Source organism: Arachis ipaensis, chromosome B10 (assembly GCF_000816755.2).
Source record: "Arachis ipaensis cultivar K30076 chromosome B10, Araip1.1, whole genome shotgun sequence".
In the NCBI taxonomy this organism is placed as follows: domain Eukaryota; kingdom Viridiplantae; phylum Streptophyta; class Magnoliopsida; order Fabales; family Fabaceae; genus Arachis; species Arachis ipaensis.
Window position 1 is genome coordinate 115,773,466 of NC_029794.2, and position 25,590 is coordinate 115,799,055.

The 25,590-nt window shown below is 32.4% G+C and overlaps 3 protein-coding genes and 2 long non-coding RNA genes across 5 annotated transcripts; 1 reads left to right on the forward strand and 4 right to left on the reverse strand.

The window, feature by feature from the left end:
* On the reverse strand, positions 6,445 to 7,947 carry LOC107620850. The gene is made up of 3 exons (XM_016322955.1): positions 7,912 to 7,947; positions 7,696 to 7,753; positions 6,445 to 6,872 (listed from the first exon to the last, which is right to left on the reverse strand). The coding sequence occupies exons 1-3, from the start codon at positions 7,945 to 7,947 to the stop codon at positions 6,445 to 6,447; spliced, it is 522 nt and encodes a 173-aa protein (XP_016178441.1).
* On the forward strand, positions 13,327 to 14,097 carry LOC110268221. Its single transcript, XR_002356333.1, has 2 exons — positions 13,327 to 13,449; positions 13,740 to 14,097. It is a non-coding gene; the product is annotated as an uncharacterized LOC110268221 (long non-coding RNA).
* LOC110268149 lies at positions 17,538 to 18,370 on the reverse strand. Its single transcript, XM_021114040.1, has 3 exons — positions 18,352 to 18,370; positions 18,149 to 18,230; positions 17,538 to 17,910 (listed from the first exon to the last, which is right to left on the reverse strand). Exons 2-3 carry the CDS (start codon positions 18,170 to 18,172, stop codon positions 17,563 to 17,565), a joined length of 372 nt encoding a protein of 123 aa, XP_020969699.1. The 5' UTR covers positions 18,173 to 18,230; positions 18,352 to 18,370; the 3' UTR covers positions 17,538 to 17,562.
* Positions 18,403 to 20,203, reverse strand: LOC107620849 (protein FAR1-RELATED SEQUENCE 5-like). Its single transcript, XM_016322954.1, has 4 exons — positions 19,661 to 20,203; positions 19,361 to 19,575; positions 18,560 to 19,274; positions 18,403 to 18,441 (listed from the first exon to the last, which is right to left on the reverse strand). The coding sequence occupies exons 1-4, from the start codon at positions 20,201 to 20,203 to the stop codon at positions 18,403 to 18,405; spliced, it is 1,512 nt and encodes a 503-aa protein (XP_016178440.1).
* Positions 22,007 to 22,852, reverse strand: LOC107621819. The gene is made up of 2 exons (XR_002355762.1): positions 22,724 to 22,852; positions 22,007 to 22,251 (listed from the first exon to the last, which is right to left on the reverse strand). It is a non-coding gene; the product is annotated as an uncharacterized LOC107621819 (long non-coding RNA).

Below are 25,590 nucleotides of genomic sequence, written 5' to 3' on the forward strand. Positions count from 1 at the left end.
TTTTTTATTTTGATTATATCATCTCATCATATTATACACTATTATTTTCTCTTATTATTTTTTTACATATATAACTATTATTGTCTCGTCGTCACTATTATGTTGCCTTGTTTTATTGTCCTTCCTTATTTTCTTCTTCTATTAACCCCAATCAATTACCACCATACCATTATCGCAGCTCTCATTTTTTTATCACTTTGATTCATACATATCCATTGTGTTAACTTTTGAGTTGTTTAAAATTTGTTAAAAGAATTATTTTCTTGTTTGATTTAGATATCTAGATGTATAACTATTATATAAATACTTATTTTTTATACTTACTTGTTAAGTCATATTTTATCATTTTAAAAAAAAAATTTAAGATATCAAGCATTCAAAATTTTTGTATAAAATAATAAAATAAAAAATAAAAAAATTTATAAGTTATTTAATTTTTTTAATATATAGAATAATTGAATTTAAATTAATTTAGATATAATACTAAAATTATTACGTTGTTATTATATGTAACAATTATGGTAAAAATTTATAAATATTTGTAATTTATTTTATTTTTATTTTATTTAATTTGAAGCAAATATAAAAATTTATATTTAAAATATTTTTTCGCATAATTTTAATGGCTAAAAAATTTTTTATTATTTCCTGCTCTAAAACAAATAATATTTTCTGCCTTTTAACAATTAATTCCAATTTTTCACAATTAAAAAGTCCATGAATATTCGATCCAAACAAAAAGTCCACCTAGCCATACTACCTTAACGGATAGTAATAAGTAATAACACTAATTGGCTCCACAAGCTGATGCTCCTGTTGGGTCGTTGAGTGAGGTGCTCCTCTAAAAAAGATAGCTACACACGTGTCATTTTAAGGTGAATTTAAGAGGAATATCTGTAAATCTGTATGAATTTACATCTTTATTATAGAGCGACCCTTTATTTTATTATTATTATTATTGAACTATTTTTCATAGTATACATGATACTGCATTAATATTTATATTTAAGTAATTTAAATAATACTAACGCTAACGAGAAAGGAATTTTATTCTAGTACTTAAATAAAATAAAAATTATTTTTAAATAAAAAATATGCAAAAGAAAAAATTATGTTGATATTGAATTTTAATTAATTAAATTTAGAAATTATTATTAAGAATTTTTTTGTTTGACTCAAGTTTTTATATGTAAAAGAAATTTATTTAATTTTTTATTTGATTTATTTTACCATTTCTCGTCTCAATTAATTCCAAACTCTTTTCTTCATTATATATGTACCAACTAGTAGTTTGGTCATTATTCTTTCCATCATTTTAGTCTTCACTCCAGGGATCTTTAGTATTCCAGTACATACATTTTATTATTAAAGACAGTTAGTGTATTATAATAGAGATTTCATATGGGACAAATAATTTTTTCAATTGCTAAATGATTATGTGTTGGTTTTACATTATGATGATCACATGACACGCAGCAAGTTGTTGCAAACAAAATATGGACTTTGCCAATATTAATAAAAGGCGAGAATATTGAAGTTTACTGTTATTAATTGTTATGATCCCAAGTTCATATTGGGACAGATGATGACAAAAAATTATTCGATATTTCATTAACATGATCATAATATGTGCGTGTTATTAATTGCATGTGTTACTATTATATTAACCTTGTTCAGAGAGAATTCTAAAGAAAAAATCAACTAAAATTTTTTTATATATACCCGCATCTCCTTCATTCTTCCCAATCAAATTTACTGCAATTCTCTCTACGGTAATCTTCGTTAACTGAATTGTTTTCTTTTTTTAATTTATTTATTTATTATTGTTACCTATATTATATAAGAAATATATAATATATAAAATATAATAATTTATTCTCTTTAATAGTAAAAATAACTTATTTTTCTTTCTTCCTTTCTTAATCGTTATTGATTGATTGATTTATTTATTCAGATAAGCATCGTGTTACCAAAATTAAAGGTAATTTTCTCGGATAGAAAGGAGTTGAAATTTGTTATTAGCCTAGGTACCACTGCGGAGGACGTCATCAACTGGGCTTGTGGAACACGCCGCATTGGGGATGGGAATGCACTTTTTTCGACAACGTTGGTAGACGAGAAACATCTCTATTATATCAGTTTATAAGCAAAATATTTAATGGATTTGTCAAAGAGATCTATTAGATGGAGTTACCTAAATTATCTATAAAATAATTCTTAACCTTGTGATATATTTATTTGTGAGCAATAATATTTATTATATTTCTAAAATAAATTCAAAGAGACTAATCTACAGTATCTAATATTTTTATTTATATCCATATGAGAAAACAAATCCCAGTCACCAATCTAAGAAATTTCATATTCATATTCATATCCAATATATATATTTGGGGACTCGTACATAAAGAATACGCAAAAATAATAAAATTGTGAAAGAATAAGAAAAGAAAAGAAAAAATGAATAAATTTTATTGATTGTTGATTGATTGAAATTGTAGACTATGAAAGTAAAACTAAATATATATAGAACATTGGCCTATAAAAGGTAAAAGCAAATAAAGATAAGATAAAGATAAGATAATAATAAAGACTAAAATTATAACTGAATTTGTTTATTATGTTGGACTGAATTTATGGGCCGTGAGACTTCTTTATTGTTGTTATGGGCTAAGATGAAAAAGTAATTTAATAATATTCATATCCAATATATATATTTGGGGACTCTTGTGTTTGTATTATTTTTTTGTTAATTATTATATATATATATTTTTCTATATTTAAAATTTTAATTTTTTTTAATTTGTCCCTTTGTGTACAACATAAATAGTTTTCATTTATTCTCTTGAAAATGCTATTTATTTTTGTTTAGGAAGAATTATTTTGTGCCTACAAAATTTTTGTCTAAAAATAGAGATAGAATGTGAAATAGAACTCAGCTCTTTATTTTTGAATGGAAAAACTACTATTTGTACCCACAAAAGTACCCATTAAACAAGAAAACTAACGTTATAGCCATGAAAGATGGGTTCCGTAATTTTTCGTTGACTTTTTAATAAAATTTCCAAATTCTCTCTCTCTCTAAAATGCTTCAGCGCACTCTAACCAAACTTCGGAGTTTCGTTTTACATCACTAAACGTGGTTTCAATTTCTTGCTAGGGTTCCCAAAAATGGAGGTGAAACTCACCGAATCGGTGATTACGAAGATGTGCGAGAATTCCAGTTCAGCTGAGGATCTGAAGCCGATTTTGCAAGTAATGGACTTCAAACTTGTGCAATCGCAACAGAACAATACCGAGAGATTCCGTTTGGTTCTCTCTTATGGCTCCCATTACCAGAAAAGCATGCTCGCTATGCAGAAGAACGATTTGATCCATTCTGACAAGTTGCAGAGAGGTTCTATCATCGTTCTCAATCAGTACACATGCAGCCTTGTCCAGGGCCGATCGTATGTGTTGTTTCTCCCTTTTTCTCTTTGTGTCTTAGCTATCAATTTTATCTTTTTAGATTTGGAGTCAACGGAAAGGTGATGGTGTTGCTTTGGATTGAGAAGATTTTCTGGGGGTGGTGGTTTGTTAAAGGTGGTTCTTTATTGTGTTGTTCTCTTATCTTCTGGTGTGTTTGACAGCTTTAATATCTATTCTTGTTTATTCAAGTTTTGATGAAGTTCAATGTTCTGTCCTCCGGGTTTCCAAATTTGTGTTGTCTTTGAAATCTCATGAATTTTAATGCTTCAGAAAATGGGATCTTTGGAAGGAGGATGACTGGGAATTGTGTGATAGCTGAAGAATTAAATGAAAGGAAATTAATTTTATATTCTTCATGCCTGGTGGCTGGCAGCAGCAGAGGAGGAAGACGAGGGGTGAGGGTTGTGAAATTTAGAATTTGGAGAAGAAGATAAAAGGGGTAATTTAGAAATTTTATTAAAAAGTCAACAAAAAATCACGGTTTGGATACTATTGTCACACGGAACCCATCTTTCATGGGTACAACATTAGTTTTCTTGTTTGATGGGTACTTTTGTCAGCGTTCGCAAAATTCATGGGATATTTTAAATAAACAAAAATGGAATGAAATAAAGAAAAATTAAATAAAGGAGTACTTGTGATATTTAAAAAAATAAAAGAGAGAATTATGATGCCTTGAAGAAGGAAATTAAATGAAAAATGTCTTCAAATGGCATATAAAGTTATTACATCGTACATACAAAAATTTCTTTTTATTTTTATTATCTTTAAAAACCTGCATGTTTACTATGTTTTTAAAAGCTCATGTATACCAAAATTTAAATTCTTTTAATATGAAACTCTAATTTTTAATATATTTATTTAAAATAAATTAGTAAAAACAATATACCGAACATATTAATATTGATACATATATTTATGTTGTATTTTCTAATTTTAATATCACAAAAAAATAAATGAATTCTATTGTAATTTAATTTTTGTTATATGTTTTGTAACCATATTTAGATAGGAGTTGTTATAGGAATTAAAGTATTTTTCATACGATAACAGATGTAACAACTAAAAATAAAACAAGTATAAAATAGATAGAATATTATGCTTCTTAGACTTTAATTGTAAGGTGCAATGATATTTAAAATTTGGCATGCCAATTACTCAATTAACAAATAAAAATCAAACTTTATTATAATTTTAAGATGGTATGAATTCAATTCATTATTAGGTGAAATAGTGAGAATTTTGTGTCCAAGGCAACAAGGCAAAACATCTTGATCATAAGTTCATAACTAAATTTATCATTTAAGTTGTCCAACACTCCAACCTATAGACACTAGTAGCATACTTGAGAGATTAGGACATGGTGAAAATCCACATACAATATTAGAAAATAATTTAGTCAAACTATTTACTGATTTTTTGCTATCAACTTCATATGAATAACACAAGTAATGCCTCTGAATCCATAAAATAAATAATATCACAAGTGAACATAGATATACGGCTCACATATTACATATGTATAAAGAACAAGGCATACGGCTCACAAGCAATGTTTTCTAACATATTGAAAACAAATCTTGATTTATGGACACTAAATATACATATTATATACAATGCAACTTCATATATGTTTTTTTACTGTACAAGAAACTACATCTTCATTTGCGAAACTATATTTTCACCCTAAAAGGGCATAGAGATCAGGACCTTCATTAACCAAAGGGGTATTATCAAATCTTTCTTTGCATACAAAAGGGCCTCATGAGATGGCAACAACTATATGTGTCTCTGAGAAATATATATGCATCAACTTATTGGTGACTTTATAGAAAAGTGGTAGGTTCAAGATCTCACCAATTTCTACCTGCTTATAAGAAGGAACACCAAGAGGGAGAAAAAACCTTGTATTTTTTGTTGCATTAGCAAGCTTGTCCTCCCTTTTACTTCTAGAGATAGAACTATTCAGGCAGGTTTCTGCTCTCTCAGACTCAAATGCGACTGATTGGACTACTTCATTTGATGAATTAAGTAAAATAACAGAGTAAGGAAGGATGAGTCGAACCTGCTGAAGTATCGCCTCTTTGGTGGTACTGCTATTCAAGGATGGGTGTGATGAATCATTTTCATAAGGAGATTGATCATTTAGTAAATACCTATGTACAATCATCTGAAAGAAAATACTAGAGACAGTCGAAATAGCCGCCAAAAGAAACAATCTTCGCCAGTCGATTTTGTGGCCAAAGAAACGCCATGATAACTCCCTCATCAGGATAAAAGCAGATTGTCGGAGGCCCCCTTACATCTCATTATACAACATATTAGAACTGAACCATTCAAATATCCAAACAAATGCTACAGATCATAAAAGCTAAGCATGCCATTTCATACATCTCTGTAGTCTTAAATGGCACAAGGACAATTCGGATACCGCAGTTCGTCTGTGGGTGTATGACTGCACCAACACAAAGACACTCTGGAGCTCGACCTAGCCAAAATCCTGCACTTATTTTAATTAAACAATTTTTTCTTGAAAAATGGATGAGGTTAGTATTGGTTAACACAATAAATTTAAAATGTATTAAAAAGGAGATTATTTACAAGTCATAACGGAGGAGAATGTTTATTTTACAATTATGAAGGAAGAAAGTGTCATTTTAAAATTTTTCAAAAGAAAGGAGTGTAAATTTTTCTTAATTTTTTTAATGTATGAATGACGTGAATCTTGAGAAAATTCCATAAATAATTATAAAAATCGCTGTTACTCATTTAACAAATGATTTACTTTATTCATTTTCAACTTGTGGTTCTGTTTTGTTGATTTGTCTTTGTATTTGTTCTTTTTTAATTTATCTTGTATTGTTAGACCTAAGAAATATATGTGTGGGTTCGGGAAAGTCTAGAATCGTATTATCTTATTTAACGAAGTCGTTGTGGAGTATAAGTAAATCAAAAAACCCTCTCCAATACGCTATGTTACATATCATAGTAAATCTTCAACTTTGCCTTACAGTTCGTGCGACTCTCCAACCTCTCCTCCCTTACTCGCTCAGGACGGTCATAGTGCTTAGGATGTCTTGTACCTTGTCGATGGCAGAAAAAGTCTCTCCTAATCAACACCCCATTCACACGAGCTACATCTCCTTTTCGAACTCCAAAACCCCTTAATTTAGCGAACTCCTTGTAGGCAACATAAGCATCCTCCTTCGTTGCAAACTCTTTTCCCAAGAAGTCTTGCGCACCGACTGGACGACTGAGACCACCCTCTGCCACGTCATCTGTACCAGCCGACCTGTTACCATCGACGGCACCCCCTACACTATTTTCCCCGGATTCATGGCCCTCATGGCACTTGAGGCCTTCGTCATCGTCCCATTTATCATCACTCGAGGTCTTCACACTCACTGTTGAACATGCACTTGAAATCCATTAGCAACAAGTGTGCAATCTTCTAGCCTGATTACATACAAAATAGATAAATATAACTCATAATCGCGCCGTTGATACAGTCAAAACATCAACCACAACTATCCCAAAGAGACTATATCTTACTCCACAAATAAGGCATAACCTGCATTATAACTGTTTAAACATAAAGTGACTAAACAAAATATAATTCTTTTAATCGAAGACCCTTAACATTCCTAAACTACAAGAACCCAACCTGAGTATCTATCCTGAACTGAGCAAACAATTTCTTCACCCCTGCACGAAAATCTCAGCTACTCCAACTTCAATGTGAAAATCATACAACACCCACCCCGACAGCAACAATCCATGTACACATTCCTAACCATATCTCCTGATCCCTACAAAAATGCACATGAATCCCACCACCCATGGAACGATATAAACCCTCAAGTTCGGACAACTACATGACTCCATGAACGAATCCCATCAAGCAATGACTAAAAGTGGCAAACACCACTGCATCATTATAAAAAAAAATAGATTATACCACTACTGAAGTTATAATCATATAATTAAAACATATTATATGGCTTTTGAATTCATAAAGACATTCACCAGAAACAAAAACAAAAAATACAGAGTTAACCAAACTAACAACAAATATTCGCTCATCTTGTCTTCTACTTAACTGCTTTAGTTTAATTCATCTATTTCTTCGTAGAATGAAAAATTAGATTGAATAAAGTATTTCTTTCCTTGACAAAGCTCACCAACTTTAGCGCATCTTCATGAAGTTAAAAAAAATTAAGAACCTACAGAGCACCATAAGTTCAACAAGCTTCCCAGCAGAATTGTAGACAACAGGGTAAAAACCCTTTCCACATTTTATCGGCAAGAATTAAAAAATAAAAAAACAACAACGGGGTCTTATAATATAAAAAACATATGAAGATCTAATTATAAATCATTTATGACCTGCTTTACATGATATATTTGTGGCATGTCTGCTACGAAACAAAAAATTGAAATTACCATGTCTATGTCTCTAGTATCTATGAAGGTGCCCATGCTTAGTAGAGTGCTACAAGTCCTCAATTTTACAAGAGCTCCAATATTTAGACGCAAACATGAAAAGGACATTACATTTTGAAAAAACAAACTACTTTACAATATGACTACATCGAATTAGCAGTTTAACTCAATCTCCATGGAGAAAATCTGAGCCATCAAAGTTCTTACGAAAACATGAAAATCACCTATGGGTCAGTAACAGGAAGTGCCTTCTTAACAGCCATGTATTCATTATCATGCCTAGCTTATTAGTAGTATCTGTAGCAATAACAATTTTCCAAACCCACAATATATTGAACTTACTAATTTTTAACTAAAACATATGTCTAAGGAATCTAACAATTTGTTCATATAGGAGTTTGTGAAAGAAGAAGAATGATCTAATGTGACTCAGTCTTTAACTAACTACCCAAGCTCCAATCAGACTAAAATCATGGATTCCTAATCCTATATCCACAACATCAGCAGCATTTCAAATTTTCCCCTTCAAGCCAATACCAGTAACTAGAACTTCACAATACACGTTTCAAATGCAATACATATACTCGATCTAACCTGAACACGTTTCGAAGCCAACACTCAAAGCAGATCATTCAGTGGGCAGAGCAGCTCATACCTTCGACTGACAAGCACGGCGGAGGACGAGCAGCACGATTGACTGTGGGACATGCGCACCTGACCAACATGATGTCTGTGAGCACCACCGCTACCTGGCTATGAAGCATGAGCTGGAGATTGGCATCCGTGGAGAAGTCATTGATCAGGAAGGAGCACCCGAAACAGACGCATTTGCCAATTGTCGGAGACAGTGAGAGTCATGAGACCCGCGGCGGCGGTCTTCGTTAACGCTGATAGGGTTCCTTTTGATGAAAGGAGAAAACTGGCCCAGAGAACCAACTTCTTGGGTTACAGCCACTCTTTTTTAGGATCAAACTAAAAGGCCCAACTATGGCACAAACAGAACTCTCTACAACGAAATCCTGTTCTGAATTAACCTATCCAACCGGCTCGCCCAATCCTCCAATGAGCCTCGCCAGTTTCCTCACAGCTAGCTACTTCCCGCCAGAGAGAAACACCACGTGTCCACAGGAGATGCAATAAAAACAAAAATCTGTAAATCTGTACAAAGATACATCTGAACACTAGATGGACCATTATAATATCATATTCCTTACTATTAGACATTCTTGTAATCAATACTTAATATTTACTTTTATAATTTGATTTTTATATTTAAGAATACAATAAAACTAATAATAATTATAAAGAACGGTAATGATAATTTGTATTAAATGAGTTAATTGTAATTGATTTTTTATTTATGTTAAGTCATTTATCATCATTCAATGGAGATACAAAACCTGAAAGCTATCCTAATATGATTTTGTTTCCGTTAATTCAATTATTTTCATTCAAAATTCACAATTCTAATACCATTGCAAACACAATTAGGATAGGCCAAAGAATTTTACAAGAAATCGTCTTTATCATTGTAAATAGTATGGTATTTGAATTCGACCTTAATACGGTACCTATGGTAGAAGGTGCTGAAGAATTTGAACAACAGACGGACTCACCCGATGAGGTTGTTGTCAGTCAACCAATTTTCGAGAATATGGAAAAGCACACTAATTTTGATGAGATATGGTAATAAATTGATTTAATTTTTTTTGTGTTTTTATGTGCATTTATAATTATTTTGTACTAACTAAGTTCATACACATAACATTCATAAGTTCATATACATAACATCCATAATTACATACAACTAACATCTAAAAATTAAATTCATGTTTATTAGATATTACATTTATATACATACATATCATTTTTTAGTTATTGCATAAGTAACTATAAAGTTAACACATATGTTTTTAAATTTTATCATAATTGAATTAAAAAAAATGTCAAATTCTTAAATTAATGAGAAAATTCCACTCCCCTCTCCTACGAGATGCTAAAATGACACTCCCCTCCCCTCTATTTTATAAATTACATTCTCCTCCTTTCTAACTTTTAAAAAACCTCCTCTTTAATCCATTTAAAACTTTTTGTGTTAACTAATGTTAACTTTATTTATTTTTTAAGAAAAAATAAATTATTTTTTGAAAAAATATCCATTAACAAAAATTTTATTTTTTATCATTAAATTTTGCTTACCAAAATTATGTTATTTTTTATTTTTTATTTTTTAATAGTCTATATGTAAAATATAAGTTGTATAGTAGAAATTGTTAAAAATTTTAATTTAACCTTTATAATTTTGGCAAAGAATTATTGTATTTTAATGGATAATAACGTGATTGAAGAATATTAGGGATTTGATTTGGGAGAAATTGAAATTGATTTTGGAAAGAACATTAATGACTCAAAGCATGCAACAAAATGGTTAGTGATAAAGAGGATAAGTGATAAGAATGTGTATGTCACTTGCTAATCAAGAGAATAAAAATTTTTATATAATATTTTTATATTGTAATTATTTTTTGGCTACCTAGCATCTATAAATCTTATCTCATGCTAATCAATTCTCTAATCAAATTTTTTATAGTATCACTTTAAAAGGAAACATCCTGATAATAAATCTTTTCATTTAAGAAGTTCATTTAGAAAATGGATCTTTTCAATTTTTTTTTTAACAATTGAGGGAGTAAAGTATGATTTTTAACCATTAATTTTATAGTAGGACTAAGAATAAATATAAAAAAATAATAAAAAATTAGAGATTACACTTTACACTCTTATTTTTTTTTGACAATTGAAAAAATTTATTCCCGTTAATTTATGCAATCTCGTGTCATTGATTTTTAAGTCTATATTTGAAATCAATGTTATTTTATGATCTGTGCATTGTCAATTTATTCTTTTAGTATTTAATAAGTTCAAATTATTATCATAATAAATGATGTGGATTAATTGCCACCATAAATCCGTATGAGTTTCGTAAAGAAATCAAAATAAATTTTAATTTATATATGAGCTGGAAATAAAAGTTAATCAAATGGTCAAAGATTGTAATGTTAAGATTTACGAGTTGTGAAACTAAAACAAAATTCTCTTTAATACATGTTAATATAAAGAAGCATGTAGATGAAATTAAGTTAAAAAGTTTGAAAAAGTCAAAGATAAAGTGTTATCAATAAATATGTATCAACTAAATCTTGTAATTTTTTTTACTGAATTAGAAATTATAAATTGTTAAGCTTAACAAGTGACATTTTCTCTTGTATATCATCGTAGGAGTAATATAAATAGATGGTTAGAATTAACAAAATATATGGTATTTTTATGAGTTAGAGTTGTTAAAGGGTAGATTATAAGGTTTTTTTATATGTATTGTATTTTTATATTTGTTTTATTAGCCACTCTTTTAGCTAGGTTACGAAAATTAGTCTTATATTTTTGGTATCTACTCTGTGTTTTTTAAATTGAGCGTTTATATCATTTAGTTTAGTATCAATAAATAATATGAATGTAATTGGAAGTGGAATTTGACTTTGAATGGAGTATTATAATTTAGGTGTTTGCTACGGTATGATAATAAATTCACACGTACCGATACGTTTAAAATATGGATAAATAGTAATAAATTATGTGGTATTTTTTTTTACATCAGTATTTAATTTTTTTTAAATATATATTATATCACCATTTTTATTAAAATATTCTTTTAATTAAATAAAAATTAAAAAATATTTTTTATTTAATTTTATAAAAAAATTTAAATATCCTTTTTTTTTATGTTGTAAAAACATATAAAAAAAAAACAAAAATCAATTGTTCTTCGTCTTCTCCAATTCCCCTAATCATTCATCCCCTCTCTGAAGCAAAGCAAAACATATCAAAAAAATAAAAAATCAATATGTTCTTCATCTTCTCCTAATATCATTCGTGCCCCCTTCCCCTCTGAAGCACACCAAAACGGTAAAACCCTAGCAATAATTGACTGCATTGATCTCGGTAGCTAGCTACCCACGGAATTTAAAGAACCTAAAGGAGAAGGAAGGCTAAACCACTCAACTCGGCAAACACTGTGTCTTTCTCCTCTATGGAAGTTCTTTGAATGCCCTTTCGCCCTCCATCGTTGAGCCCCGTTGCCCTCCATCGTCGAGCCTCGTCCAATCGTCGTCGTCCAGCGCCTCTCCCTTTCTGGCGCCTCTCCCAGTGTGTCTGGTTCTGCCACTCAACAAACTTATTCCCATATGCCCAACAAGAGTAGAATGAATGAAAGGCAGATATTGAGTAAAAACCATAAAGGTATTGAAGAGATGTGGTTAGAGGTTCTTGAGAGGATTCAAGTTACTGGACTGAGAGAATTTTTTTATAAAGAAGGCAAGCTGATCTCTGTCAGTTTTGGGGCAGGTAAACATCAATTTCTCGCTGTTTATTTTTGCATGTTGCTTTGTGAAGAATTAGGTAAACTGGTTTATGTACTTGATTACACTTAATGTTAGTCAATTGAAGGGCCTTGTAGCAAAATGCATTGAAAACTTGCTTTTGGGTTCGTCATAAAGTTAATAGTGATTTTTAATCCAGTTATGCAGCTTTTTATTTGCTTTCATAAGTAGCTTTCTTTTTTGTTTAATGTGTTGATATTGTTGTTATTATTATGGTAGGTTGCTTATGTGTCTCCATCCTGTTTTTGTTGTTTGTATTGACAATTAGTTACCATTTATCTAATGATAGAGGATGCAATATTGTGCAGCTCCAACTGTGCAGCTAATGTTTAGTTCTCAAATGACAAAATCTACGGCTGAGAAGTTCACAGGTCACATTTTACAAGCATTTGAATTTGTCCTCGGAACATCTGTAACGATAGAAATTAGATGCGAGTCAACTAGAGATGCAGGCTCAGCTGTTCAACTTCCTCTTACATTGCCTGCTACTGATGATAGTTCATCACACATTAGAGAATTAAGTGGTGTCAATGTCGGTGTCGCTCGAGCTCATCCAAGGGGTGAAATTATAGAAGAAGCAGCTTCTCCATCAGAGCACAAGAATGATGCACAGCAAGTTGATGCTCATGCAACATCTTACAGAAGTGTAGAAGGTTCAAGTATAGGGCAAGCATCAGCTTCCCAAAGAAATCCAATAGTTAAGTCTCACTTGGACTGCAGAAAGCTTAGGGAACAAGGTCAAAGTAAAAGTATTGTAAAAAGTAAGGTATCTCTTGCTCATGTAATCCAGCAGGCAAAAAGCCAGCGAAGTGGGTGGTCGAAATGCAAAGTAGTTTCTATTGCTGAAACGCTTGAACTAGAGAATCTGTATGTTGCTTCTTTATTCATTTTCTTTCGATGTGTACACTTCGTAATTCAAGGATGGTAGCTTGCTTAGAATCTCCATTAGCCTGGGTACTAGTAGTGTTTTTCTGTTTCGGTAAACTAGTAGTGTCTCTTTTGTAACTGCCTATTGATTCTAAAATTCTTACTCTGCAGAAAACTGGAACCAAGATCAAGGAGCTTACTTTGCTGGAAAGCATCAAGAGCAACCCGTCAGAAGGTAATCATATTTTGCATGATCTAAACTTAATGTTAGAATTCATACATGAACCTTTTTCCTTTGAAGTAAATAAAAATAATAATATTTTATCCACCATCAAGAATATATTCAAACTTTTCAGGCAAGACTATTAACTAGAAATACAGCAGTGTTAATGCATATGTTTGTAGTTTTTATGCTTCAGCTTCATATATTGTGATTGTGTTGGTGAAATTGCATATTTTTATATTTTGTTTTGCATTTGCTTTGATTACTATACACATTATTGATTTATTTGATTGCATTGGCAGTTGTCCCGCTTGAAAATTCGAACCCGAAAACCAAGAGCATTGCTGAAGTTAGTCTCATATGGGAGATGTCTCTCTTCAAAATCTCCAAGATAGTTTTGGGAATCTCTCAGAGGATCCATCCCACTGCCATTGTAATTTCTATTTGCCTGTATTTAGGTTGGTTTTTTTTCATCCTCATGTTATAGGGTCCAATTTCATAAGGCCAATCTTTATTTCCATTTAGTCTAATAAAAAGCATGTAGTTATATATCTAATGAAGAAAAATTAGGAATGTAGTTGATGTAGTTATTCCATTTTAGCGATAAGATGTTGTATATTTTTCCTTCCAGGCATAAATTTGATGAGAAATTTAAATTTAGGTTCAATTCAAAATTTCATTAACTACTGTGGCAGTATCTTTTGTTGGAGCTCTATTAACTGGTCTCAATTATTGCTTTGGTTGTTCTGTTGAACAGAAAATGTAAGCAAGAACTTGTCTTATTTCAAGACAAATCTGTGAGTTCAGTCTTGTATCTTGAACCCATTTTTGTTAATTTGGTTTTATATCATATTGAGTAATGATAGAGGACTATAAAAGCGTGCATATAAACAGTAGAGTTAGATGACTCAAAATTACCCACTGAGTTTTTTACCCACTGAGTTTTTTTCAGAATCTATACTCCCCTTTTATAAGATTGAACATGACTCAGAATTAGATGAACAAAATCAAAGAGTTATATTTATTACATAAGAACAAAAAATAGTAACATGTAACTCGATACATTAAAACAAAAATGAACCTTTCATCTACTACACCCTGCTGCCTTAATCTACAAAATATATCTTGACAATTCAAGTCAAGAATACCAAAATTTGTGCTACCGATGAAACACTAACAGAATACAAGATATTCAATTACAAAATTTTAAAATGGAAGTGATGAATGATTGGGCTTAAATGTTAATCATCGCTGGGCGATTTGTTTCCTTTGGTCTGATAAACTTGGAAAGCACCTTCACATCACAAATCCAATGGAAGAATCAAGAGGTAACTACTGAAAATATGACATGAAGTCGGTCAGCAGGCGAGTCGTAGGAGCTACACAAATATAGCAATTGAGAGATCTTATATGCACTACTTAGTAGTTAGTATACACTTCTATTATATACCTATTAAAAGTGATTGATAAAAAGTGAGAGAAGATAAAAAAAATTCCTCTTTTATATCATAAACGAAAGGTGTACAAGAAAGGTGCACAATAAAAGTGGTACATTTCTCTATTGACAAAGTATTAATGAGTGCCATATAGCAGTAGTAGTTGATAACATCAACATTCAAGCCCTGAGATGACCAAGACAAGCACTAATGATCTTATGATTAAAAAGGGAAAGTCAATTTATATATATCTGTAGATAAATAAGTTATTATAGCTTCATGCATCACTTAACAATAGTCCAACTGAGGGACTTACTTTAAAGATGTTGCTATGAAGGTTTCAGATATCCTGCTAATCCATCTCCTTAAGAATAACATATTTGCCAGCAGAATCTGTTGTGTGAAGCACTGCCACCTCGCCTTCACCAAAATGGCCCTTCTGAAGCTTCAGATATCTAAAATAGAAAAATATACCGAAAAAACATATAAACAAGCATAATAGAACTAAAGGAAAAAGAATTTTGGAAGATAAATTTGCTAATGACTTACTTGTACCGGTTGAATAAACTGACACCAAACAGAATAGTGCAGAGACCGAGTCCTTTCACCCATGTAAATTTATCATAAAAGTACAATACCGCAACCTACACATAAACAGCATATAATAAGAAAGCGCAAGTAAATCTACAATCAGCAACCGCAACACTAAGAAACCTCTATCCTATTCGAACATAACGTGCAACAGTTATAAAAAATATAGTACTAAATTAATTCATATACTGAAGCAATGTAATCTTGACAAAATGATACCGAAAGGATCTGGTAATAAACATACAAGATTAAGAGGAACCACTGGATATTCATATCAAAAGATAAGAACAATATCGAATCATAGTTCATACCAATATGGTGACGGCCTCCTTGACTATCCCTGCTATTGTGACTGTGGCTGCACCGGTTACTGAGACCAAAAAATATTTGGTTAACACCTGGAACAAGAAAAAATATCATATAGTTGCCTGTTGAGACTATAAGTTTTAAGCAGAAGAGAAAGAAAAGAGAAGAAGAAAGATTATTAAAAAATATGGACGTATTAGTCTAATAGAACATGATGTGTTTACAAGAGAGGAATACTATCTCTATTTATAATGAAGTGAAATCCTAATCCTAATTAAGGATTAAGGAAATGAGTGACATAATCAATCAGAAACCAAGAATTTATCAATGGAATTAAGAGTTATGAATTCATCAAAGCAAGGCAGCAACTAGAGTTTAGTGGGCACTCTAATATTAATTTTAGATCAAGACTATACTCTAAGAAAATGCATGAAATGCCACTTTGATTCTAGACATATTATGTTTCAATACAAGGTTAAGGGGTCAATGCTTCATCCATCCTTCCAGCCTAAACAACTTCTACTTATGTGAGGTATACCACATATAAGAACCATTCCCAACCCAAGAAAAATGTGAACTTCTAAGTTTAAGTTAAGCAATCATTATTTCAGGCATTCAATAAGCCCAACAACACATGAAGTCAGTATTTTGTATTAACAACTTCTGGAGAGGCAGCAGCTATGTATGAGCGTGAGAATCCATCAACCCAGTTAAATAGTTTTCAGTAAGTAGCAGAACAAGAAAATTACAAATACAAGAAATAGAAAGCCTAAGATCATTATGAAACTATACTTACTTTTAAATCATGTGAAAGTTTTAAATTTTCTTCAAGATCGCTTTTTCTTTTGGCCAACTTATTAGATGCAGCTGTGATGGCTTCATTTTGCTTGTCATCGACTGCCTAATAAACAAAAAATATGTGAATTTGGGAATTGTAGTTTAACAAACTACTGAAAGATAACCATAAATAACAAAGACATCAATAGTGATTTACTGAGTGAAACATAATAGATTAGTGAAAGACACATATATGAGCTGAGTAACTTTACCTTTTTTCCCTGATCAGGCAGCATATTCAAAATTGAGCATAAATGAACTTTTAATTATTTAAACAAAAGCTGCATCAACCAGCCCTTTCTCTCGGGTATAATCCAAATCACTCGAACTCTCACTTCCACTTCAAAATTCCAGAAAAAAGGGAAAACTCCACTTGCACTAGAACTCCCACATCAAGAGGGAATGATCAAAATGCAAAGAAATATCCCTTAGAGCTAATAAATAAATAAGATAAAACAAAAGTAATAGAAAAAATCTTCACTTCAAATCCCAACAGAGCTCAATTCATATATCAAAGATACTAATATTAGCTAATATGTATTGATTCTGAATCTATCTAATTATGATCAAATCAATCATAATGTCAAAATGGCATAATAATAAGCACCACTAGCGGAAAAATCATAAAACATAGAAGTAATAATGATGGTCAAGAAAACCCAACCTTAAAAATAATAATACTTATATCTCTAGTCAAATGGAGACATTAAATAATCTGGCAAACAAATACCAACACAAACGTAAACAAAATATAATGTCGTATGTCATTAGACAGTTCATATGCCCACAAGAAAATAATAAAAACAAAAATAATAAAAAATATCCTATGTTGTAAATCTAATCCTGTGGAACCAGCCCTAATTTTTATAAATTGATAGCACAAGCACTTGAAAGGGAGATATAATCAGCAATTTTAACATGCATAAATTAAAAATATAATATATAGATTATAACTCTATGGCTTTTTGTTGTTGATGACATCATTCAAAAGTCCAGCCCATGTATTGCTATCACTGGGTCCACTAGAATACGACGAGACATGAGAAAACTGAGGATATGATGTAATTCCGGCAGTAGAAGGATATTGGTTGAAGTACGCCATGCCATTTGGAACAGGATGAAAAGGAATAGGGAGGACTCCACCATAAGGTTGATAAGGAAGGACCACTGGATAATGATGCATAGGATATTGTGGCAATCCTGGTATTTTGGTTGTGGATGCATCTGGAACTTCGGTCACTTCTATTCCTAATGTGTTGGTCTTATCTTTTAATGTCTCTTGAGTTAGAGTGATTTCTTCGGTCTAAACATAAATCATAATTTTTAAATAATTACGATACAGAATTTAAAAAAAATAAATAAAGAAACTAGTCAGACAAGCGAGAGTCGAGTAAGAATTTTCTCAAAGTGTTGGCCTCACTCACCCTTAAACTCTCAGTTGCACTTATGGTATTGGATTAAAATAATTTAAATTCAAATTAAGACTTTAATTTTCCTTCTTGAATTATCTAATATAAATTATTAGATATGCGAAATGTTACCTTCTGTCGACTTTTTTTTGCCATTTGCTCTAATCTTCGGTGTCTCTGTCAATTTAGATACAGACTTTTTGCTTCCACAACCCTTGAATTTTTTGTAATAGAATAATAAGAAACAATATAAGCACTACGAGAATAATATGTTGCAAATTTGAATTGAAATGACAATAAATTTGATAGATGGTATAACATGGACAAGTGCTTACTTTAAAATTATTGTTATTGTGCACGAGTGTATTTTCTACTGATTTTGTGTTCTAAACGGGAGTCTGTTTATTGGCATCACATTCTTCAACCTGCTAAAAAATTTTTAAAAATTGCTCAAAATATAGCATTATTTAATAGTTCTACGAAAGACACTAAAATAATAGGTAAGCATAAAGTATATCCTTAAGCAAGGCATTATATTAATACCATTGGTTCATCTTCAGCATTTGAGTATTCGGCGGGGGAGTCCTCCTTGGCGAGTAATGGACATGTCCTAAGGAAATGCCTGCTTGACTTACAATGCGAACATCTTTGCCTCTTTTGGCCTTTTGGAACCTTTCTTGGAGCCCTTTTTGACTTCACAATAGCTGGATCACCTATTAGCGCTGACGTGGGGGAAAGCCTCGCTTGTGCATCACCTTTATTTTGCACCTTCGAAATTAGCTTAAGTAACTCACCTGAGATTTTCTTATAGTCGGCTGAATTTTTGGAAGAAATATCACAAAGCTTCCAACAAATAGATGCCATTGCACCGCATCTAAGTGTGGACACTATATCATCAGCAGTGTCTTGCTCGCCAATTGAGCATATAAAACCACTCTTTGCATCTCTTGTCCATCTTTTCAGGATAAGAGATGTAGGGATGCATTTTGCATTGCGATGCTTCAAGACCCCAAAGATGTGGGAACACGGTAATTCATGAGTCTCAAATAGCCTGCACTCACACGCAAATAGGTCCTTGTCTTTATTGTAAGATACTTTAAATTTCCATTGCTGATTAAAATACTCACTCGTGTTGTACTCAACAATGTCTCCACTGTTTGGGCATTCAGTCACATTTAAGGCACCTGCTGCTTCTATCTCATCTTTCACAAGTTTGAAAATATTTCTAGTATAAAGTTCAGCAGCTTGTTTCTCAAAACTTTTCAAGCACGTAGTCAAAACAGGAAACTTATAAAAGGTTTTAAAGTCAGCAGTAAGATGGTTGTTTCGGTAATGCCTTAGTACTTCACTAAATTATGCATGAATTCAAGGAGACTGGTTTTACTGTCAACATAGTTCTTCAATAATGAATGAATTTCCTCACGCTGTGATGTAGTTCTTATGCGGCCAAAGAAGTGCTCCCTCAAATATGCGGTAGCCCACTTCATTCTATCATTATAAATGCCCTGGACCCATTCATTCTCGGCAAGTCCGTATTTGGATATGATCTCGTTCCATCTCTGTTCAAATATTTGTACGGCAAACTGTCCATACAATAATACACTAAAATCGTCCCAAAAATGCTTGTTTTTTTATATTCTGTACCGCACTACGATGGAGATGCCATGCACAAAGGTGGTGTGGTATACCAGGAAATACTTCTAAGATAGCCTCTCTCATAGCACGGTCTCCGTCTGTAACAATGCCTCCAGGTAGTTTTCCTGACATGATTTCCGAAAATTCCTTCAGTGCCCACTTGAAAGTTTCGGACCTTTCATCTGAGAGCAGAGCGCATCCAAAGATAGTTGTCTGGCCATGGTGGTTGGTCCCTGAAAATATGACTAAGGGCTTGTTGTATACATTTTTCTTGTAAGTGGTGTCAAAAGCCAGTACATCGCCAAAACATTCGTAATCAACAATGCTTTCTCCATCAGCCCACACCAAATTATCCAACCTACCATCCTTTAAGGTGAACTTTCCTAGAAATAATGGGTCACTGTCTGCCTTAGAAAATAGATAGGCCAACGCAGCAAATGCATCACCGTCTTTCACTTTGCCACGCCTAGTCTTACTAATGTGGTTATGTAAGTCTTTGCTGGTAAAACCCACTTTATCATATCCACCTTTTTGGGAAACCATGTAACCCATTATGTGGCAAGTTTTAATACCACATGCTCGTAAGCTGTCTGCTTGTGTTTTATCGGTCTCATCAAGCCTACGATTCACGGCAATGAGATGTCTGTACTTAGGTGGACACAGTGGATGATTGTGTTCACTCTCAAAGACACTAACTTTCCACTTACCCGTTCTATAGTGACGAATGAATCAAATCCTCGCCCTGTAGTTGACACGAGTAATTGCCTTATGCTCCCTTTGCCGATTGTCCCTTTTAAGGTGCTTCCAATGTCTTTCTCCTGCTTTATTACAAACCAACTGTCTTGTATTAATGTTTCCATTAGCATCCACCGTCTTCAAGTCCTTTTGGGACACAAATCCATAGCACTTGGCATAAAATTCACAAACTTGATATTCTGTATCAAACACCAGTTCCCATATGTCTTCAATGGTCAAATCAATTATCAACTTTTCAAAACCATCAGCATTAATTATATCTGCCTCTGCTTCATCTACAGTTACATCTACCATATCATCACTTTCATCGGAACTGCACTCATACTCAACACTTAAATCCTCAGATTGATCACCATCCTTATACGACTCTTTGCCATCATTCTCCATGACTGAACTTAAAATTTTAACAAGTTAGGTACTAACTAAATGCTAGGAGAATGGAATAGGCATAATGAACTAAACTTTTTTCTTATTAAAATTATTAGTCAATCAAATTCTATGAAATCTAAGAGCTATTAGTGCATAAGAATGTTAAAACAGTTTTTAAAACTTAAAAAAATTATAATAAACATGTTTATAACGAAGAATAATTTATTTTTTTAAATTCTTTAAAATTTTATAAAATATTTTAAAATAAAATAATTTATAAATAAAAAATTCATAATAAACATAAATATAATAAATAAACTCTTTTATTTTTTAACTTTAAAATTTTACATATGTATCATAAAAATTTATTTTATCCTAAACATTATCATTAAAAATACTAAATTACCTAACTCAAATTTTAGAGACTAATAGTTCAAATTTTAGAGACTAATGTGTGATTGATTTTTCCTTTTTTGCTCTCAATTTCCCATTAGTTTCTTATAAAGTTAATTCCTTTATCATGTGTTTCCCAGTTACGGTTTAATACTTGTGTAACTGATTATTCTTTTCTTTTCTTTTTTCCTCCAAAAAATCCAGTTTTCTATGAATATGATTATGGAAAAGAGAAGCTTAACATCATTCAATTGTTACGAAATATGGCTTCGGGCAAAGATGAGACAAAGGTAGAATTCTGAAAATAAGGCAACATTTCTTGTGAAATTGACTGTATTTGTTGTTGTTAATTACTTAGTTATCTTATGTAATAGTACTGTGCAGGAGAAGATGGCAGAAACCGAATTTTTTATCACCAGTGGTGAAGTCTCTAACAAGAGATGCAGAAGAGAGGAGGGAAGCAGTGGGACTGCTGCTAGAACTCTTTGATCTTCCTGCAGTTCGAGGGCAAATTGGAAGAATTCAAGGGTGCATTGTAATGTTAGAATGATCTTCCTGCTTGAGGTTGCCCTTATTGAGTTCTCTCTAATCATTCTTTCATTCATTATTAATTTTGGTGAAGCAATTTTGAGCTTGCAATATGATAATATCTTAGGTTGTATTGATAATTGAGGATAACATTTGTACAGTAGAGTGTATAAACCACTCAAGTTATTTATTTTGCAAATAAAAGTATCATCTTTTTCTCTTCTTATTCTTGTTTATGGCAACTTTTTCTTGCTTTTGTTGAACTTCAACTCTACAAATTGTACAAATTAAATTTTCCAGAGAGAGAAGACAAGAATTCAACCATTCTCACAATGGCACCACTGAAGGATATCCTTAAATATGTTGGCTGGTTTATAGGTTTAGTAGTTGTACAGTTGTATTGTTTCTAGGGAATATAATAAAGCGACCAATTTTCTAGATTAGCAACATAATAAGCATAAAAGTATATCAAGCAATTAAACCTGTAAGAGAATCCAAGCATGCAGCTGTTATAAGGCACCCTTCCAAGTTTAGTAAGGAAAGCTTTTGCAACCCTGAAATGAACCAGGACATCATCGAAAATTAATGAAGCATAGATAATTATGAAATACTGAAACTCAAGAATTCTGTTCAAACTGGCAAGCTAAGATGCTAGTATTGTATATCGGTACTGTTTATAGTTCACACTGCAACATGTCTACTGACTAACATAAACAATATCAACTTCAGAAATTACAAGGACAAAAGGAAAAACAAAGAGACTTTTCCAAGTATGATTTATACAACTGAAGTCTACATCAAAGAAATGAAGCACAAGGAAGATTGGATATATAACTGAAATTTTTCCCCGGAAAAGACAAACTGATTGGTTGATAGCTGCATTTAGAATTATAACCATATATTCTCATAAAAACATAAAACAAAGAAAAATCCATGGAAGAAGATGAAAATGCTAGGTTGAACCTATAAAATAAAAAATCCTGATTGTTCTGAAACACCACAATAATACAAGGAAACGGAAAGTACCTTTTAGAAAGCTGATGCCAAAATTAGCGACTTTACTGCAAGAAATGTCAAGACTCTCCAAACACGCCAACTCTAGAAGCAAATTGAATAAAATACATTGTTCTGTTAATCATTGACCCATGTGTTGACTAAGACAACAATGATTATACTTCCATATGAAGCTATATAAAATGCACATGTTTAACACCATGAACTATTCCACTGTATAATCTTTTTGTAGAGAATTACCCATTAGAAGAACAAAATGAATATAAAGTTAGCCAATACAATGAATTTAATGAAGTATATAAAAGCACGAGATGATATATTTAATTAAGCCAAAGAGAAATTAACAAAGGCCTTACAACATTTCAAGGCAGCAATATCGAAAATAACACAACTGGCAAATAAGTTAATTCAGAGGTACATCTAAACTCCCCAAAAATAAATTGGGATAGGATCTTGTAGTTCCTATATTTGTTGTTGTTAATTACTTAGTTATCTTATGTAATAGTACTGTGCAGGAGAAGATGGCAGAAACCGAGTTTTTATCACCAGTGGTAAAGTCTCTAACAAGAGATGCAGAAGAAAGGAGGGAAGCAGTTTTAACATGGCAGGAGCAATTTTACTATGGCAAGTTTTCATCTTCCACTCAATGAACAATTTATTAAATCAACCACAACAAAACACAATATAACAATCAAAAGGTAGAGAACAACACCAAAATAATAATTTATCAAATTAACAAGTTAATAAGATCAATTCAAACTGAAAATCAAAATAATAAGAACAATTAACATTTTAAACTACAGCAAACTAACAACAAAATAAGAACTAGAAAACATACTAACCATGAAAACAACAATAGAAAAACAATAACTGAATAATTAATACAAGAAAGAACAAGAAGAAGGAAAAATAATCACCCTAGGATGGAGCAGTTCTGAAATTCAAACAGTACAGGGAAAAGGGAGAAGCTTTAAATCGCGACGGAGATGGCTGAATGGAGGCAGACAATGGTGGAACGGTGGCTGAAAGGCTGTGGAACAGAGGCTGAACAGAGGCTCAAACACGCGGCGTAGAGGACTGAACAGAGGGCTAAGCAGCTCGAACAAGGGTTGGCCAAAAAGGGCAGAACAAGGGTTGGCCAAAAAATAGACGTAGAAGCTTGGCCAAAAAGGAGGTGGATGCGTGGCAAACAAGGGCGACGTTGCGCCAAAGCTGTAGCAGTGGCAGTGGCTAGACGTTGAGGAACGACGACGAGAGATGGCTGCTTCGGTGCTTCCTCCAAGCTGCATTCGATTTCTCTTCTGTCTTCTCTGTGTTCTTCAGTGTGTTTGTTCAGAGGCCAGAGAGAGGGAAGTGAGGGAGTGAGGAGAAGCTCGATGAGAGGAAGGAGGAGAGTGGCTGAGTGAGACTGTGAGAGAGGAGAGGCCAAGAAGGTGCTGCGCGTTTTAGTTACTGGTTAGGGTTCCTCTAACCAACGGCACCGTTTTGAGCAAATTTTAGAAAACCGGTCGGGTCTCGGTTCGGTTCGACCGACCAGTTCGACGGTGCAACGACGGTTTCTGAATTTTTCGGTTTTGATATATGACCGATTCATTTTTTATACCGGTTCACGGTTCGACCAATCGGTTCAAACTGGTTTTCAGAATCTTGGTCCGAACCGCTTTTCCCCTCGGTTCACGATTTGACCGGTTCGACCAGTCGGATCGAACCGTTTTCAGAACTTTGTGTTTTTCCCTTATTCCAAAAATTCGGCCAGGTGATGGTTCGGTTTGACCGACCAGTTCTTGGCCGATTCGATGGTTCAATTGTGGTTTTTGAAATTGGGGGTTTTAACATTTGTCCGAGTTATTTTTTGTAGCGGTTCATAGTTCAACCGGTTCAACCGGTCGGTCCGAACCGATTTTCAGAAGATAGATTATAACCATTCTCTCATGTTGTTTTTATTTTAAAATGCTTAATATATTTTAGTATCAAATTTTCAATTAAGCTTACAACACAGAAGTGGTTCAAGGAATCAAAATGCTAGAGTGAAAATTAAGCTTCACCTAAATTCAACTATAATCGAACGAAAGACAGAAACATTAATTTTCAACAAGAGTCCATAAAAAATATAGTGCATAATAATTTTTTAAGTAAAAGAGATGAAACTAACAAGTCTTAGTAGTTAATATAAACTAAACATGAAAGTAAAAATGGGGAAAGTTAATTTACCAGCTTTACTATACTTGATTTCTTTTGCTCTTTATCTGTAGCAATCGGTAGGGAGTCTAGCAGAATTGTTTGATGATTGCACAAATAAAAAACAACCAGATACCAATGTGTGTTGTTCTCGTTGACAGGTAAAAAAATCTAGTACCAACTTTCACGTATTAGAATATTACTAGATACAATTTTTTTTTAAAAATAAAAGGTATAGATCAGTTTATAAAGATAAATGCCATTAAATAATAAAAAAATTAAAAATACAATAAATCATATACCTTTTTTAGACCTTTATCAACTTTTCCCATAAATTCTTTCTGATAATATTTCAACAGAACTTCAATTTTGGTATCATATTGCAGTATGAATTGCTGAATTTAATAGTTAGGGGCTAAGTCAGTGACACCAATTAAGTAATAAGATAAAATAAATAAAAACGGTAACAAGCCTGAAAAAGACATTGCGTACCGAAAACACAGCTGGCAAATACCAGTGTGTTTGACATCCTATTTCTTTCTCCTGCATGGTTAGCATAGTAGCCACCAAATCCAACACCTATGTGGTAAATAATAAATATATTAGGAATTAAAGTATGCTAGAGATAGCAGTTTAATTATGCACTTACATCCCATGTACCCACTCCTTGGGAATTAATGACTTGAAATTGTCACGAGTTC

What these genes read in the sequence shown, in the direction of transcription:
- LOC107620850 (XM_016322955.1), bottom strand. Translation starts at nt 7,947, where the DNA reads ATGGGCACCTTCATAGATACTAGAGACATAGACATG. An exon ending in ATACTAGAGACATAGACATG is followed by an intron (nt 7,754 to 7,911) that starts GTAATTTCAATT and finishes AAATGTGGAAAG; the next exon opens with GGTTTTTACCCTGTTGTCTA. An exon ending in TGTTGAACTTATGGTGCTCT is followed by an intron (nt 6,873 to 7,695) that starts GTAGGTTCTTAA and finishes CATGTTCAACAG; the next exon opens with TGAGTGTGAAGACCTCGAGT.
- LOC110268149 (XM_021114040.1), bottom strand. Translation starts at nt 18,172, where the DNA reads ATGGCAAAAAAAAGTCGACAGAAG. An exon ending in CAAAAAAAAGTCGACAGAAG is followed by an intron (nt 17,911 to 18,148) that starts GTAACATTTCGC and finishes ATTTATGTTTAG; the next exon opens with ACCGAAGAAATCACTCTAAC.
- LOC107620849 (XM_016322954.1), bottom strand. Translation starts at nt 20,203, where the DNA reads ATGGGTTACATGGTTTCCCAAAAAGGTGGATATGATAAAGTGGGTTTT. An exon ending in TTCATGCATAATTTAGTGAA is followed by an intron (nt 19,275 to 19,360) that starts GTACTAAGGCAT and finishes GTGCTTGAAAAG; the next exon opens with TTTTGAGAAACAAGCTGCTG. An exon ending in ATGCTGAAGATGAACCAATG is followed by an intron (nt 18,442 to 18,559) that starts GTATTAATATAA and finishes ATTTTTTAGCAG; the next exon opens with GTTGAAGAATGTGATGCCAA.